The following is a 17185-nucleotide window of genomic DNA, read 5'->3' on the forward strand; positions in this document are numbered from 1 at the left end:
GCATTAGCGGACATTGGCATTGGTCCATTTTATTTTTGACACGTGTTTGTGAAAATTTAAATGACATTTGGGCTTTTTTAGCTAGAGGCAAGTATAAATGATTATTTTGATTGTTCTTATTCCATCTCATAAGTGCCCTCTAGGTAAAGTGAGCATGCTCTCTGTAGATCAGACATAAATGTTTGAAATATATAGCTAAACTGACAGATAAACACTTGAAATATGTGTCTGAAAAAGATAAAAGCATCTTTTGTTTGGTACTATTTAATTAACAAAGTCAGAGAGCATCCAGTGTGAGATCATTTTAACTAAACACAATGAGTGCCCGAGTTCATCTGAAGTGCTCTTCTGATATATTGAGAGATTGCTAACCTGTTAAATTCAGAGAACAGGTACATAATGCAGTTAAAATGTTTAATTTAAAGATAAAATAAAAAGCTAAAACCATTATTTTTTTCAGGAAGTGCCCATTGAGGTTGCGCATGTGAAGCATAAAGCTGTTAGATTAGTTTTATTCTGAAAAGACAAACTTTGAATATGCAGCACTTGCACAGTGCTGCTCCTTTAGTTATCCTAATGTTAACATTATCATCATAGCAACAGTCTGAGTGATAACTGGTTAGCCAATATTATAAGCAGATCCCAGCTTATTGCAGATTTATTGTTATGTATGTTGTCCAAAATCATTTTTAAATACAGAAAATGATGTATAAACAGATGCTTGGGCTGATGTAGAAATGGTGTCATCGTGTAGTTTAACCAGAAGAGTGCCTCCCACTTTACAGTACTGTCTGCACAATGTACCGCACGTACAGTTGTATACATGTCATAGCTATGCATTAAATATGTTGTCAAAAACTTCATGAATTATGCTTCTCATGTGCTGCTCCTTTTTCATTATTTCTGTTGGCAAACTAATATACTTAATCACTTTATAGGGCTGATGGATGTGGTTTATACGCTAAGAACTGCTCATTTTAACCCGTTGCCGTTTGGTTGCTGAGCATATGTATTTCAACTTTTATGGCTATAATGAGATGCTATTGTTATGAAATGAAAACAACTGGATGCTTTCATTAGGTGATGTAGGTGCAGAAATGCTAAAAACGGGTCATTTTAGGATGTTGCTGGGCGGTTTCTAGGCAACAGTGATAACATCATAATATCTGATATAGATGAGAACCACCAGGGGGACAAGATGTACCTGTGTGCTACGTTTGGTTGCTCGACTCCTGATGGTTTTGCAGGAGTTTGCAAAAAAAGACACACACAGACAGACAGAGCTTTTATGTTTTATAGTAAGATAACATTTTTTTGTTCTTCCTGGGGTTGGATGTCAGCCTGATGGTTTTAAGTGCTCCGACATGGAGCGGCATTAGCATTAAGCTGGAAGCACAGTTGTTTTCGCCATGAATGCAGGTCTAATAATCTTTCTCCTTTCAGCCTTCTTATGGTCTTCATCAGCCCCTCAAAGACATGTTTGACGTTTTAGCTGCTAAATGCTCTATTATTTTCAACAGTTGGCTGCGAAATTAGTGTGGGGGACATTAGGGCTCGGAAAATATTTTTGCTCTGAAGCTGAGTACAGCTTTATAGCCACAGCGGCTGGAAATAAGGTTGGTGGGAGCAGTGTGGCTGAATCGAAACAGCAACTTTGCCAGCGTTTAAACCAGACAATGGGTAGAAAGAGGAAATGGGAAAATTCTGTAGGCTTTAGGGAAACCACAAGATTAGGTGACATTATCATGAGAAATTTAATGCTTGAGGCTGGCATGTTAAACGGGCTAAGTTGCATTTGACATACAAACTCCAGAAAGTTTTGATCCACTCTGCATTTGTACCCATCTCACCATGTCCCTTGCATTCTCTGCATGTCTTCCTTCATTACCTCTATAAACCTTCTCTTTTCCCCCGCGCTTGGCATTGCCACAGTCAGTCTGTAATTGTTCTTAAACAGTGTCTTATGAAGCATTTCTTTTATTTTTGTTTGTTTCAGGTTTGAAGAAATTGTCAAGAGGAACAAAGTTGAGTACCATGCCGGTGGTTCTACCCAGAACTCAGTCAAAATTGCTCAGGTTAGTCTTCTCTGGCCGCCTGCCATGTGCCCGAATGTGTTTTGAATATACGGTGGTATGCTTGTAACCTTAGATTTGTCTGCCTGGCAACCCTGGGAATACTGTGAATGTGTGTGTGAATGGGTGAATGACTGAATGTAGTGTGAAGCGCTTTGGGGTCCTTAGGGACTAGAAAAGCGCTATACAAATGCAGGCCATTTACCATTTACTGAGCATAGCTGCACAGCACGATGACACATTACTGTTTTAGCTTTTTAGCTGTTTTGAATTCATCAACCTGCCACGAAAAGAGAAAGGCGGGAAGGATTAATAATATTTACAGTGTTATCTGGTTGGCCTAATTTCCTGAGACATATCAAACATCAATTAGAGAGAATTACAAGTAGACGCAATTAACATGTCACAACAAATTATACCAAACAAATGCTGATCCGCTCTCTGGCTGTTAAGACAGATTTGAGCATCTAAAAGAAATTGGTGATTGTCCAAATCTAAAATGGCAATCTGAACTTTTAGAAGATTATTCACTGAATGCTTTTTTTTTTTTTTTTTTTTTCATGTGACTGCAGCAAGTCGCTGAATTTGACATCCAGTGATTAGCTGCTGATAAGGCTTTGGTCTGTTCACAATAAACAAAGAAAAAGCATCTAGCTGAAAAATAATTCTCTTCCAAGGAGGAGAAATGAGTGCAGAAGCTAATTGAGAGGCTGATGTCTGTGGAAGTGTGGAGTCTTTCTTCTGTGTGGGTTTTGTTTGTATGTGTCAGTACAGTGTGTAGACTTTGTATTTGTACACGTGTGCTTGTATATGTGCGCCTGTGTGTGTTTTTGTGTGTATTTAGCGCAAGATAGATACAGAGCAAGGGAAAAGAAAGCAAGCAGGCCCTCAGGCTGCCACCATCTCCATGCTTTGGAGACAGTAAACATCCTTTAAAAATGAGACGCCGAGCTGTGCACCTCCATACAAACACTCTTTAATTATCAAGATCAGACACGTTTGCATAAACCTCAGTCACTCGCATTAACATTAACTGTCAAATTGATTTTATTCTTTGGGCAACAACTCCCTGCCTTTTAAATCTTGTTTGTTTGATGCAGTTAGATTTCATATAATTGGCGGACTCGCTTTCCTGCTTGAGTCGGTTAGATGTTGGAAAACAATCACTGCAAAATGCTGGAGCTTAATCTGTAGATTCACTTTAGGTTGCCACAGTGTAATTTGGGCTTCTAAAGGGTTTCTCGATTTAGAAACAACGACTTGAAGATAATGTCAACGGAGATGTGACTCAAAATCTGTGGAAGAATTCGGTGAAATCAAGGATGGTGGTCCTCTTAACCCTCCCCTCAAAGAGCCAATGACATGTGAGCAAGTCGTGTTGCTGGTTTGAAACATGCGCAGATTTGGTTTTCAACCGTTTCAATTAGTTTTCAGGGTGGGTACATCTGGTTATTATTGTAGTAAAATCATAGGTATGTGTGTTTTTGTTTTTTTTACCCCTCAGCTGAACAACAGTGAACTTGACCTCAAGGTCAGAGGTTGGAGGTCAAAGTTTCAGAATCTCTCCTGAATCCGATAACTCAAGAACAAGGCGACGTAAAATTTTGAAATTGATACCAAAGGTGTATCTAAATGGAGGCTGAGGGCACTGGCAGTTGCCAGTATTTTTAAATTTTGGCTTACTTTATTCACAACATGAATTAACAAGTCTGTTTGTTTAATTTGTTTTGTGCTCTGGTGGATTAAGCCCAAAAAGTTGATCTGGATTGAGCCATTAATGAATGTACTGGGATTTAGTATAACCTGCGTGGGAAAGCAACTTATGCTTTGTGTAGCCTGAAATAACTGCCAAGATGGCTGACGACCAGCAAGCTTTGTTTCTAGGAGGATTTTGACAGTGTGAAGTGGGTGTTGGACCATTGGAGTTCCATTACTGGAGAAAATCTACAGGTATAAAATGAATCACATTCAGAGAGAGTGCTGCAGTCACACTACGGACAACAGTTGTTGGAGCCTGCAGCACGGTCCATGTGAACTGAACTTGCAGTCTTGCAGCCTTTGAATAGGTCACTTTGAAGATAATGAACAGGTCTGCAAGACCACCCACAGTCAGTTGCCATTTTAAAAGCAACTTTGGTGCCTCAAAATGGTAATAAAAGGGAGTCAATCTGCTACCAGTTTGAGATTGAATGGTGTCAAGTTGGCAATTATGTACAAATTAGTTAAAAAAAAATCACAGATGTGGCTAACCAAAACTTCACATAAACTTACATTCAGGGTCCAGCAAGAACTTTAAAACGTTGAAATAGTTTCAGATTCATAGAAATTCCCCAGGTTTTTTTTATTTTTTATAACATGTTGGCATCTGTCTCTGTGAGTGAGAGTTAGACCAGGATTACAGATAGGTTGGCCCCCATTGGGCGACCTGTGCAGTCGCTTTGAATGAAAAGCTAAAAAATGCTAAGAAAATATGTCTTTTTAGCCTGTTCCTACATGGTTGTTTGGTCTATATAATGAGATGCTACTGTGGTGAAATTAAAATGATAGCATCCTTTCATAAGCTGTTGTAGGCGGTTAAAGGCTAAAAACAGGTCATATCAGCCTGTTGCTACATGGTTGCCGGGCAACATGACAGTGTCATAATATATCATGCATAATTCATTTTTTGTGGATATAAGTTAGATGTTAATGTCATGAAATAAAAATGACACGGTGCTTTTTAAGGTGTTATGGGTAGATAGTTGAGAAAAATGGGTGATTTTAGCCCACTGCCATCACGTTGCTAGGCAACATGACAACATCATAATATCTTATATAAATAAAAACCTTCAAGGACCTAAGATGTACTTGTGTGCCAAGTTTTGTTGATTAGCTATTGATGGTCTACGAGGAGTTTGCAGACAAAGAAACAAACACACAGACAGACAGAAATTTCATGTAATATAATAAGATTACAAATTTCTCTTAAGTTTAATTGTTGTGAGATTGCAAGTGCACAAGAAAACAAAATGTTGCTTTTAGACATTTTGTCGCATAATGGTTGTCATTAATTTTTCATGTTTTATATAAAAAGACACTGAAGGAACTGCCCCAAGAAATAAATGCCCCTTTTGAATTTGAGATTTTTAGTGTGGGCCCAGACTGGAGAAAGAGCCGTCATGGCCTCTGTGCCCCGTGAGAAGCGTTTCGTCATCTAAATTGGCTTCATAATGGCATGGCAGGTCCTAGTCAAATGGTATTCTACTCTGTTTATTTGGATATTTACCCCCTTCAGAGGGAAGATGTAGTGCTGATTCTGAACTGCTCAAGATAACAAGAGTGTTTTCGTCCCACACCCAGAAGTCTCAGAAACAGTCTCTGTCAATATATACCTTGAAGCGCTGACTTTTCCACATTTCACTTTCAGGTGATGGTGTTCTTTTATGAAAAATGTATAATGCATAACCAGCTCCCAGATTATCACATTGTAGCACCTGCAATATGTGAAACTTCAAACCCGGCTGTATTGTGGAAGCTGAACCTTCAAACACGAATGATATGCACTGCAGCACTGAATCCACATCAAAGGGGCCCAGTGACTAAATGAGATGCTCGATCCGGGGCAGGTTTGCTCAGGAGCATCACCGCCGCTGGAGGAGAGAGAGTAGTGTTCAGAGGCTTTGCACGGGAATTGCTACACACGCTGGGAAAACCCAGGGTGTGGGAAGATCAAGGCTTTCGCCAGCAGAACTCGTACTTCCCTCCAAAACCCAGACGCTTCATCGGAGGCTGTAATAGGTTAAATACTGCAGCTTCATCCAAGCTAAGGTTTCTGCACTATCAAGGAAAACCTAAACCTCGGCTTTAAGAAGATGCAGAATCAATGGTAATTGGATTTAGTCAAATGAGAATTGACCAAGCTGAAGCTTAGACGGATAAAGTATTATTTTCCTCTAGCCACCATCTCCATCCTGCTCCTTGATTGAAATCCTTCATTGCAGTGTTTGCTAATCATCAGTAGCTTGTACTAAGTGCTGTCTTTGACACTACTTACTACCCACTATATTCATATTCAAATCATACAAGCCCCAAAGTAGATATAGCAGTGCATTTGTGCTTCCCTAGCTGTGCACCAGTGCTCCCCAATAAGCCTTGGATCTTGTTTGGATCAAGCCAGCGAAGTTGCAAGCTTGTACGCAGCGCTCTTTGGCTCTGATTCTCCTGAAAAAATGCAATGATAGAAGTGGGTTGGAGGTTGTTGCCTTTGCCCAGGCTCTAACAAACACCATGCCCTGAAGGGGCATCCAACATAAAGGCTTACCTACTGGATGTTGCAGGGGTGTAAGGTAACAAAAACCAGCCCAGCGTTGCCTGCTTTACACACAGCCTCACACATCAAAGGCTTTCTGCTCAGATAGGGCACGGCAGGAAACAACAATCATATTTTTTTCAGTTATTCACTGAGTTGAAGGAGGGGGAACAAAAAAACTGTGGCCTTTCTGTGCATGTGGGGCAGAATTTGGTGACGCCAAGCATGCATGGTGTTTATCACTGGTGACAGAATTGGTGGGGGGGACTCAGTTGACTGGAGGGCTGTATCAAGCAGCACAGTCAGTTCATTTAGACAGAACATCAAAGTCCTCCAACAGCTCTTTGGGACCCAGAGATTGAAGTCTGAGTAGAGACAGGCTCGCGGGGAGTTATTGCTGCTGCCAGGGAAGTAGATCCTACTCTAAGTGCCTCGTGTAAACCGTGCATTCTCATTATGATCCTCACAAATCAGCACTTTTGACACATTGTGTTTCTGTGCACTGTAAGCAGGCTGTGTACCTATTCACCAAACGGACAAATTGGTTCTTCTAAGGGGCCTTGCTTTGAAAATGTCGCTAAAAGTTATGATTAAGTATGTTCTCTTTTCTTTATTTAGATTGGCATTGGATGCTTTTCAGCCTACATCATCAATTCACCGTGATGTCTTAATTACTGTTTAGAAAATAAAGGCTTTTGAAAAATCTGCTCTCCTTGTCATGCTTATGATGCCTGTTTAACATTTCCTCAGACTTGGTCAATTGTGGAAGAGGTGAATGGGGCCCAGCCTCGGTTGTTGGCTCTGAGGCTCTTAATTGGAAACGCATGTGCGCCACACAGTTGAAAGTTGTATTTAAAAAGCAGAAAAATCCCACAGCACTACTTGACTTTGTGAAAGGTCCTCACCAGCTCATATTTTGCAGGAGAATACTTAAACCGGGTTTGATGTCTCATTGAATGCAGTGACTTATTTCTCAGGGTGAAAGTATTCCATGACCTAATGTTTGGCTTTTACAGCTCGTTTTGTTAAATAAATAAAGAATAGCGACTTGCCTCCATTTGAATGGGCTAAATGAAGAAATACCTACGTCTGGTACCACTTAGAGAAAAGAGGACAGTTAAGGAAAAAGAGAGGAGCTTTTGTGCTCAAACTATTTGAGTAAACTTTTAGAAGGATGTACGCTAAAAGGGGGCATTTGTAATTTTTAGCTGTTGCTGTCTGTCCTCACTTATTCTTCCTGCACTTAATGATCAGTATTGAAACAAATATTCTTTGCTTCTTTGTGAAAAGACCTGGAGGGCTTTTGTGACATTTAATCGTGGCTCATTCTGGGATCTACATAAAAGCTTCCACTTTTTGTGTGTGTGTGTGTGTGTGTGTGTGTGTGTGTGTGTGTGTGTGTGTGTGTGTGTGTGTGTGTGTGTGTGTGTGTTTTGCTTTCTGATCGCATTGAGCTTGTAGTTGCATAGATCTGAGTGCAGCTGTGCCAAAATGAGCATGCTAATAGCCGATTAAAACCTAAACCCTGGTGGGCCTTTGAGTTTCTAGCCACAGAAATCAGTCCTCTCAAGTATGTGCCTGTTGTTAAAGCAAAAAAAACCCTCTTGTTTGTTTTAAGACAGGTTAATTGCAAAACCACTGTTAGCCCCTGTTCTGAGCCGTTTTATGGCACCGGGGTCTTGTCGTTTTTTTCCTAGTACAAAGCACTGAAAGGTCACAGTCTGTTAAGCTTCTTGAGAGAGATGCATGAAACCAAATGGATTTTTTTTCTTCCGTTTTTTCTTCCCATCCCCACTCATTGCAGACATTCCAGGTGTGCAAGTGTGCACTTGAATGTGTGTGTGCGCGGGGGGGCAGGCTGCCATTGTTTTCCTCGGCACAAGCAGCGGAAGCGAAGAACGCCTCATTCGCTTTGATGAGCGATGTGTTCATGCGTAGGCTTCAATGTCACCCGCCATGAGGCAGCTGTGAAGTCGCAGCTCATGTCTGCGGTGCCATTTACTCAATGATGAAGTGAGGAGATCTCTGTTGGTTCCACATTCACCTCCCCTTTACGCGCACACATGCACGTATACACACTGTCTGAGCACATGTTCCTCCCACCTCGGCTGTATTGTGACTGTATGTCACAGCTAATACCAGCATGCATTAAATCTCAAACTCTGCGATCACAATAATAAAGGTTGACTGAGCGATTATGCAAGCCTTCGTCGTCAGAAGGATTTCACAGCTGATTGCCCTGCCGCATCCTGCCTTCTTTCTCGTGTTTCCTCAAATTTGACTTTCACACAAAAATAATTTGTTGGATTTAATTTTGCGTTTAGATACCGGAGATCCCGATGCCCCGGCAAGGAACGGCACAGATTGCCATATAGGTGACATATTACCGTCCCCATTGAAGTTAATTTGCCGTCAAATTTGCGACTTAATTTAAGCTGCCAAAGGGAAGACGTGGGGAGTAGATTGTAACTCATAAGTATGCATTGGAAAGAGTGTTGATTAACATTGAGGGCTCGAGAGACAGACGCACTCAATGTGTATCATCTGGCCTCAGAGGCTGGCAGTGGAATTGAATGTGATATCTTGCATAACGTGTCCTTGCTTTAAGTCCTTGGTTCCAGGCTCAGGAAGAAAGGCTGCACCATTGGCTTGCTTGCTTTTTGCTTGGCTGTTGTACAGTTGCCCAGGCTCCAGGCGAGCTCTGAGCAAAATCTGAAAAGACTTGTGAAACAGACAGTAGTCTACATATCTGGCAGCATGCTCGCGTCAAATTACAGAATGATATTTTGCACAGGACACTCGGCATGCCTGCCACCTTGCTGTATTCTGCAGTTAAAAGCAGCCACTTGTAGGTTTGATACGCAGACAATGAGAGAAAAAAAAGTGTTCTCAGATGGCTGCGGAAAGGCAAAGCCGTTCAGATTGCAAACAGTGGTTCATTAAACAACCTATTGTTTGAATTATATGTTGACAAAGGTCAAGTAAGTGATGAATGAAAGGATGATTGTGCATTTTACACAACTGTTCTGCATTTTCATGTGATTATTGAACGATGCCCCTCTCTCATATTTCCCCACAGAATGTCTGTGGCAGTAGTATTTATTTGGCACATTCTCAACATGCTCCCACTCTTGCGGTTGAAGTGTTGCGTAGCAACTGAGAAAAACAGCTTTAAATATTTTGGTTAAAAAGGTTTTAAGAAAATAAAGAACAGCCTGCAATTACTGTTCATTTCTCCCGAGTTCATAAGTTTAAGGAGCTGTAGAATTGTGCCAAGTAATAAATGAAATACCAAATTAGGCTTTGTGTTGGTGTGGTAAAAACCGAGAAACGATATGTCTAGAGTATCGCGTCCTCTTGTGCCAGTTCAGTTACTCATCTGAAGCTATTTTGTTTATCGAATAAATGCTGGCAGCTGTCTGCACCTTCACTAATTCACAACTGTTTTGAAACAAAGCTCAGAGTAGTTTTCAGAGTGCAGCTCAGCTCAGTTTTCAAGCCAACTGAGTATATCTTTGACAGGATGGAAAATGTGTAGGTGAGTGCAAATTTGAAGTGATGTGCCTCAGGAAAACGGATGGGGATGGAGCGATGGGGATGGGGGCGCATGTGGAGAGGGGGAAGGCTGGATGACGCACAGCAGGTGACAGACAGACACTAATAGTAATGGCTCTTATCAGTGCTTCGCTCGCTCCCTCTTTTCACATGGGCTCTGACATCCTCCTCCTACTCCACCCCCTCCATCTAGCAGGGGGTGTTGGGAGCTCGCTGGGTTGTGCAGCCCGCTCAGACGGAAAGAGCCTGCCAAACACCGGTCCCCTCACATATAAATTGCATCATTAACATCGCCTAGATTATTCCAAGCTCTCCCACCGGGTTTATGGCAGCACCGGCTCAACTTAACTATTTGACTCACTGAAGACATTCAGGTTTCCTGACTGAGCTGTGCTTAGATCTGCTGTGAAATACACCAGTTCTATTCTATCTTAAGCTTTTAAACAAATCCTGAAGAAATGTGCCTGTATTTTTCACTCATCGAGGCTTATTAGGCTAATGTGCTTCGTTTTCTGTCTTGAGTAGCCAAAACTTGAGTTGTATGCTGTCATGCACACCAAAGAATCCTGTTTGTTCTCATGGCTGGCTATAGTACTGCAGTATTAATATTTTCAGTCTGTCCCTATTTATGTACTGAAATGTATTCAACATCACCTTTTAAATAATGTTCCTAATTTTCAGTTCAACATTAAAAAACTCTTGACTTCGTTCATTTGGGCTGCAGTCTTTTATGAAATAGTGGCAGTACAGTAATGTTTTCAGATTTCCAATAATTCAGCTGAACTATTTGAAATTACTACTCACAATATTAAGGATATAATTTAAAAAAATCCTTACACTGAATAGTGAAGGTCATGATTTTTCAATATTTAAATATTAATTAAATTATATAAAAATAGTTGATGGGACTAGTGGTTGTGTTAAAATATATTTTACTATGTTTTTACCCGTGTTGGTAAGGATTGTTTCTACCCAAATCAATTCAGTTCAAGTATTCAATTTCTACAGCGTCAATTCATAGCAACAGTTGTCTCAAGGCACTTTATATGAGGTAAAGACCCTACAATATTAGAAAAAAACCTCAGTAATCAGGACCCTATGATTAAGCACTTGGCAACAGTAGGAATAAAAAAAAAAAATCCCTTTTAACAGGAAGTAACCTGTGGCAGAACCAGAAGCTATCTGCCGTGATCAATTGGTTGAGAGGAGAAAGAGCAGAGGGTGAAGTTAATCCACCTAAAAGCCGTTTGGCTCTTCTTCACCTTCTTCCCTCACCACAGCACATAATGTGCTAGAACTAGAACTGGGTGCGGGGGACGATTTAAAAAAAAAAAAAAAAAAGAAAAGAAAGAAAGAAAGTGATTATTACAATAGTCTGTTTGCTTGAAATGCCCATCTCAGTTGATAAGGTGAAACATCAGTGTCTAGGTAAGGTATTGTGCCACCAGAACAGCTTCAGTGTGCCTTTGCTTCTGTACGGTACTCTACCGGGCAGATGGAAGACGTTTGGTCCAAATCTCCCATAGATGTTCAGCTGCTTTGAGATCTGGTGACTGCAAAGCCATAGCATATGATTCACATCATTCCCATGCTCACTAACCATTTAATGACACAGTGGCCCCTAAATGGAGTCTTGTTATCAGAGTTTAACCTGTCCTGTCGGGACAGAAATAAAGGTGATCCCACAGAACACCTCAGTATTGCTTTGCAGTGACAAGTAGGCCCAAACCATATTGGCTCACAGTCTAAGGTTAAGAGTCTGTTCATCAAAGGTCTTTCCCCCTAATTTAGTGTAAGCGTGGAAAGATACAGTTGGATTACCAGAGCAACTGGTTTGCATGACAATGGGCAGATTTTTCATCCCTCTTTTTTATAAAGAAAAGCTCTAAATTTCTCATTGTTTGTGAGACTTTCAGTGATTTGATATTTTAGGTGATTGTTAAAGGTACAGTCAGTCTTTTTTTTAGGTTATAGAAAAGGTAATAGAGGTAACAGACTAAAGAATATGATTAAAAAATTTATTACTGTGTAATTAAGTCTTCTGACAAATTGATACAGGCTCATAAAATAAGAATCAATCAATTAAAAATATGTAGGAGCGGGCTCTGGTAAAAGTTTTAATGTTTTATACATTTGGTTGGAGAGTGGCCATGTATGTTGTATGCCAGACATTGTTGCAATTACTTATTGTCAGCGTTTGAGACATATAATCCTCCCATGTCTGAACAGCTAACAAGAGCCGCTTAAATAACAACAACAGCAAGTCAAAAGCTCACATTCACTGATAAATATTTTATTTATAGTCTTACACTGTATGGCAGGGGTCTCCAACTCCAGGCCTCGAGGGCCGGTGTCCTGCAGGTTTTAGATGTGTCCTTGGTCCAACACAGCTGATTCAAATGGCTAAATGACCTCCTCAACATGTCCTGAAGTCCTCCAGAGGCCTGGTAATGAACTAATCATGTGACTCAGGTGTGTTGACCCACGGTTATGTCTAAAACCTGCAGGACACCATCCCTCGAGGCCTGGAGTTGGAGACCCCTGTTGTATGGGTTTATTTGCTAAGTGTCCTAATCCAAAAGTGTAATTTTTGCTCAAAAGACAGTTTTACTAACAGTGGCTAACAGTGACTAATAGCAGCTAACAGCGGCTAACAGTGACTAACAGTGGCTAACAGTGACTAATAGCAGCTAACAGCGGCTAACAGCAGCAAAAACAGCAGCACTTAATAAAAAGAAAAATTCAGGACACTCCCCTACATATTACTCACTGATGCCTCCAGCATCCAAACATCAAATACCACATTATGTTTAATTGACACATCCATTCTTTGTCCCTGATTTATTCATAAATTATTGAAATATGTTAAAATATGGTCTATAGCGAATGTTTTTGTAGTCAAAAGGTAGTAGAAACACATTGACTGTCTGCCATTATAGGGTACACTCGAAATGTGATGTTTTTGGTCTGTTTTGGCTGATTAAAACATGTTTATCCTACAGCAGTCAAAGTAGCTAGGATTATGCAACTCAGTTAGGAGAGGATGACTGCAATCTACAAGCTACTGACATCTAGTGGTGAGGTTTTACACAGAGTACCTTTAAACTATGGAGCAGAAAAGACAGTGAGTATATCATGTAAACATATCAAACAGTCTTTAGGTTCTAAAACAAGATGATTGTTGTTTTAAAAAAAAAATTAATTGCTTAAACATTATCAAGCAGGTGTTATTTTGGGATTTCTGAAAATATTAATGTAATAATAATAATAACAATAATTATAATAATATAGTTTATTAGGAATTAGCTGTTATTTTAACATCAAACGCTGCTCGACTTGCGTACTGTTAATTGCCCCAGTTCTTTAAATTATATTAGACAAGCTGAGATCCATTGCAAATCTGAAGGAGGCTCTTAAGCTCAGTTGATATCTGCAGTATAGCAAGATGGAGCTTCTTGCTCAGATCAGTTAGCAATTAACTCTGTAATTACTATCTGAGGTCAGGGTTAAGCTCAGAGTGAAAGGTTGAAGCAGCAAACATTTTTATATGATCCTCTTACTCAATTATCCTTTCTCCGCGCTACAAGGTTTTACCTCATGGGGAGAATACATTACACAAAGCCCCTTGGCAATTACTCCTCAATGAATATCCTCATGGCGTACAGTCCATATGATTAATCTGGAATCCCCTCTGCCCCTGTCCAACTGCAGGGCCAGCTCTGCTTACCATGCAAGTTTCATTTTCACCTGAACAAATGGCTCCTTTAGACAAAAAGTGCTAACCTTTTACTTTTACTGGCTGCTTGCTGGAGGGAAAAAAAAAAACAAGAGAAAAAGAAGGGGGGGCACAGCCTCCTGCAGCAATAACAGATATCCCAATGAGGGGGAAAAAAGGAGGGGTGGGGTCAGAGTGATTGGTGGTGGTGGGGAGTTTTTTGGAGGGGGAGACACTTAATAGTATTTAATAAAGGAACATTTATTTTTGTGCTTCGGCCTGTAACAGCCTCAGGAAATAGCTCGGTCTCTTGATCGGGAGCAAATCCTATTAACTTACAGTGCTCTCACTCAGGGTAATGGGCTCCACCTTGAGACTTGGGAGAACACTTTTCCCTCTGACACACTGATACTGGTGTCTGGAGGGCTCGGCGTTGGGTAGTCTAACACTTGGGCAGAGACTAATCAAGTCAAACAATCTGCCAGGCTGGAGCAACACCGAGTGAGGATGTTGATATCCAGCGAGCTCATTCAACAGACCCCTTCACACGTTCCTAACCCAATACCAAAGGATCAGTGCACGGGATTGGTTCAAGATCAGGTTATTCGAGCCCCTGAGAATTGTAAAGCGATCCCAGAGCAGCTTTTGCTTTCTCAGGAGTGATCAGAGCTGTCGGTTCTGTTATAGACTGCTAGGGCCGGGGCCAAAGGGAACTCCTGGAGTCTCCATTTATTTCTGTCCAGCAAGGGAAGGACTGTCTGTGAAAGTGTTTGCACTGTGTGTGTTTGAGGGAGAAAGTGAGAACGAGAAACTCAATTTACAGTATGTGGGTAACCACCGTCCCCAAACCAATTGGTAGAAAAACTCCAATATCTTTTAGTGAAAACATGGTGAACCTCGAGTTTATTATTTTCTGTCAGGATTCTGATGTTTCAGAAATGGCTGTAGTTAGTATAAAGCTGCCACATACTGTAATTACCTTACTGCGGGAACCTCCGGAGAAATGGGAGCTCTCTATCAAAGCATAACTACTCCAATTAAAAAACTGCACTGGATTGAAAATCACCTTTGTGGGCGGCAACAGACTCTGCTAAAAAGCATCAAATTGCTCCTTTCCACACACATTCCACATGTTTTTGTTTTTGAGATTGGCACCGTGTGAAAGCCTCTGGAGCTTCATTTAGACATGTCCTAAATGTGGTCACGTTTGATGCTATGTGACTCCACTGATGGATCGCCTCAGTATGGGCCCTTTCATAAATCCATGTTCAATGGCATGTTCTTCTCCTGTCACCATTACCCCTTGTGCCTGCTGTCATCCGGCTGTCTAATGTCTGCAGAGTTAGTGTGCACCTGTCACATAGAATTTATGGCATGCAATTTGTCGTGTACCATGGGAGTTGCAGTTTCTTGAGAACTTTTGTTTCTTCCCCCCCAGTATTTGATGGACATTAAACATTGGTGTTTCTGGCCAAGAGTGAAATATTGTGTTTCCAGGTTTTGTAATATGTTTTGGGTTCATGCGTGTTTCACTAGGATTACCAGACCCTTTGCCTGCACATGAGCAATTTCCGAACCCATTTGTGAAAATGTATTTTTTTTTCCTGTGTAAAACAAGACTGCTTTTCTTTTCTGTTTCTAAGATGCGAGTACTTTGGAAATACTCCGGACAGCATTAGTTTGGCTTGTCATGAGCTGTCAACAGCTTTGTTAGATACAATAAAAGGCAGTGAATGTGCAGCAATTAGATGTTTGTTCTGTATTATTGTTGCACAACTGCACCATTGCTGCTGGTGCTCTCAGCCAGGATTATCACCCCTAAGAGGGGGAAGCATTACAGAATGACAGCCTCTCATGTCGAACAAGTCAAGCTGATTCAGTGAATATTGAAGAGGTTCCCACCACACGTTCATGTGCATGTTAAGGGAGCAGCGATAACCTTGTTTTGATTTGCATCTCCTTAGCAATTAAGATAATATGTCGTAATTAGAATTTTAATGTACCGCTGTGAGATTTTTGATAATTATACAGAATTCTCTGCGGTTATTTTCTCTTTGCCTGCTTGTCTTCACAGATGAATTCATGGCTGATTAGATCACTGCTCTAATCAGATTTGAGTTACATTGTAAAATATCTTCCCACATGTCTCTGTCAAGCTGAGTTAAACAGTGTAACTGTGAAACACTTAACACGGCATCACATATGTTCGATGGGGATTGTACAATTTGTACTTTTACAAACAGCAGGTTAAGACGTAACAACAGATAAAAAGCCGAGGTGGAACTTCAGGCAGCCAGTTCATGTAATTAAGTCTAAAGACTGGTTAGCTGAATACAGGGTCGAGGCAATGTCTTGCACTGTCTGATGTTGCAGCCTCCTTCACTCCTGCGCTGTTCTTTACATAATGAAACATTCAACAGTGTTGATGTGAGCTGCAAGCTGACATTTGGGACGTCACAGAAATGTGCAGGATTTGAGAGTGATGTAAATTTCACATTTTACTTGTGGGGGACAAAGTGGTGCAGGTCCTGGGTTTGAATCCACCAACCTGCAAGGGTTCGCTCCACACATGCTTCCTCCCACAGTCCAGTGACTTGGATGTTAGGTTAAATGGTGATTCTATGTGTGAATGTGAGTGTAAATGGCTGTTTTTTTCTCCATGTTATGCCTGTGACAGACTGGTGATTTGTCCAGGGTGTATCCCGCCTTTTGACCTATGGCACCTCTATCGCTGTGATTGAGGAATATTAATGTTAGTCTATGACTTGGATGGACTGAAGTTTTGAATAGATTATTGGAAGATGATAAGAGTTGGAAATGTTGTTTGCACTTATCAACAGCACTTTGGGTCATTCTCAGAGTTTTTGTGAAAATATTTGACTTGCACTGACATCAGCTAACTGCACACATTAACATACTCATGTTAGTTAGAATGCATTAGTGTTTGTGCATATGACAAAATGCTAAAAAATAGCGGCTAGTAGCACTAAAAGGATGTATGAGGCACAAATGCTGTACATGCTACGGGCAACATTATCATTTTCAATTATTTGTTTGTTTGTTTTAACATAACGGGATATTTCAAGGTGTTAGCTTTGTTTACTGTAGCTGTCCAGTTCAGTCCTGATATCAAAACATAATTGGTACCAATACCAGTATAATTGTCAGTAACTAATTTGTTACAAATGATCACCTCACCTTCTTAAACATAAGATCCTATTATTAGAAAAGTTGTTTTAAACACTGACATGATGATAGATTATTTATTTAAAATGTTAACATTATTGCTATGTTGACAAGTTTATTGGACCCCGAAACATTAAGTGATCCAGTGATACCCAAGTCTTTCTTGGACTGCAGGTTTGCTAACTATCTTGACAGGAAGTTAGCTACAGTTAAAAATAGCAATGCTAACAGGTAAGTGGTCAGCTAAGCTACTAACATAGATTTCCTCATTATAGTTAGATTGTATATGTTACTAATGCAAGGAGTGAATTCCATTAAGTAATATAGTATATTACTGTCTCTTTTGATAAATAGGTTTATACCTTCTGA

General features: G+C 40.5%; 1 protein-coding gene across 4 annotated transcripts in view; it reads left to right on the forward strand.

The window, feature by feature from the left end:
• Positions 1 to 17185, forward strand: part of adkb (adenosine kinase b) — a 134827-nt gene that overhangs the window by 16312 nt on the left and 101330 nt on the right. For all 4 annotated transcript variants that reach the window (XM_085416568.1, XM_085416565.1, XM_085416566.1 and 1 more), the window contains one exon: positions 1997 to 2075. In XM_085416568.1, the coding sequence (XP_085272694.1) occupies positions 1997 to 2075 (79 nt within the window). The remainder of the gene's footprint in view (positions 1 to 1996; positions 2076 to 17185) is intronic.

The sequence above is a fragment of the Rhamphochromis longiceps genome, linkage group LG8 (assembly GCF_057381845.1).
Source record: "Rhamphochromis longiceps isolate RC_006_pf linkage group LG8, R_longiceps_female_GT1.1, whole genome shotgun sequence".
NCBI classification, from domain to species: Eukaryota; Metazoa; Chordata; class Actinopteri; order Cichliformes; family Cichlidae; genus Rhamphochromis; species Rhamphochromis longiceps.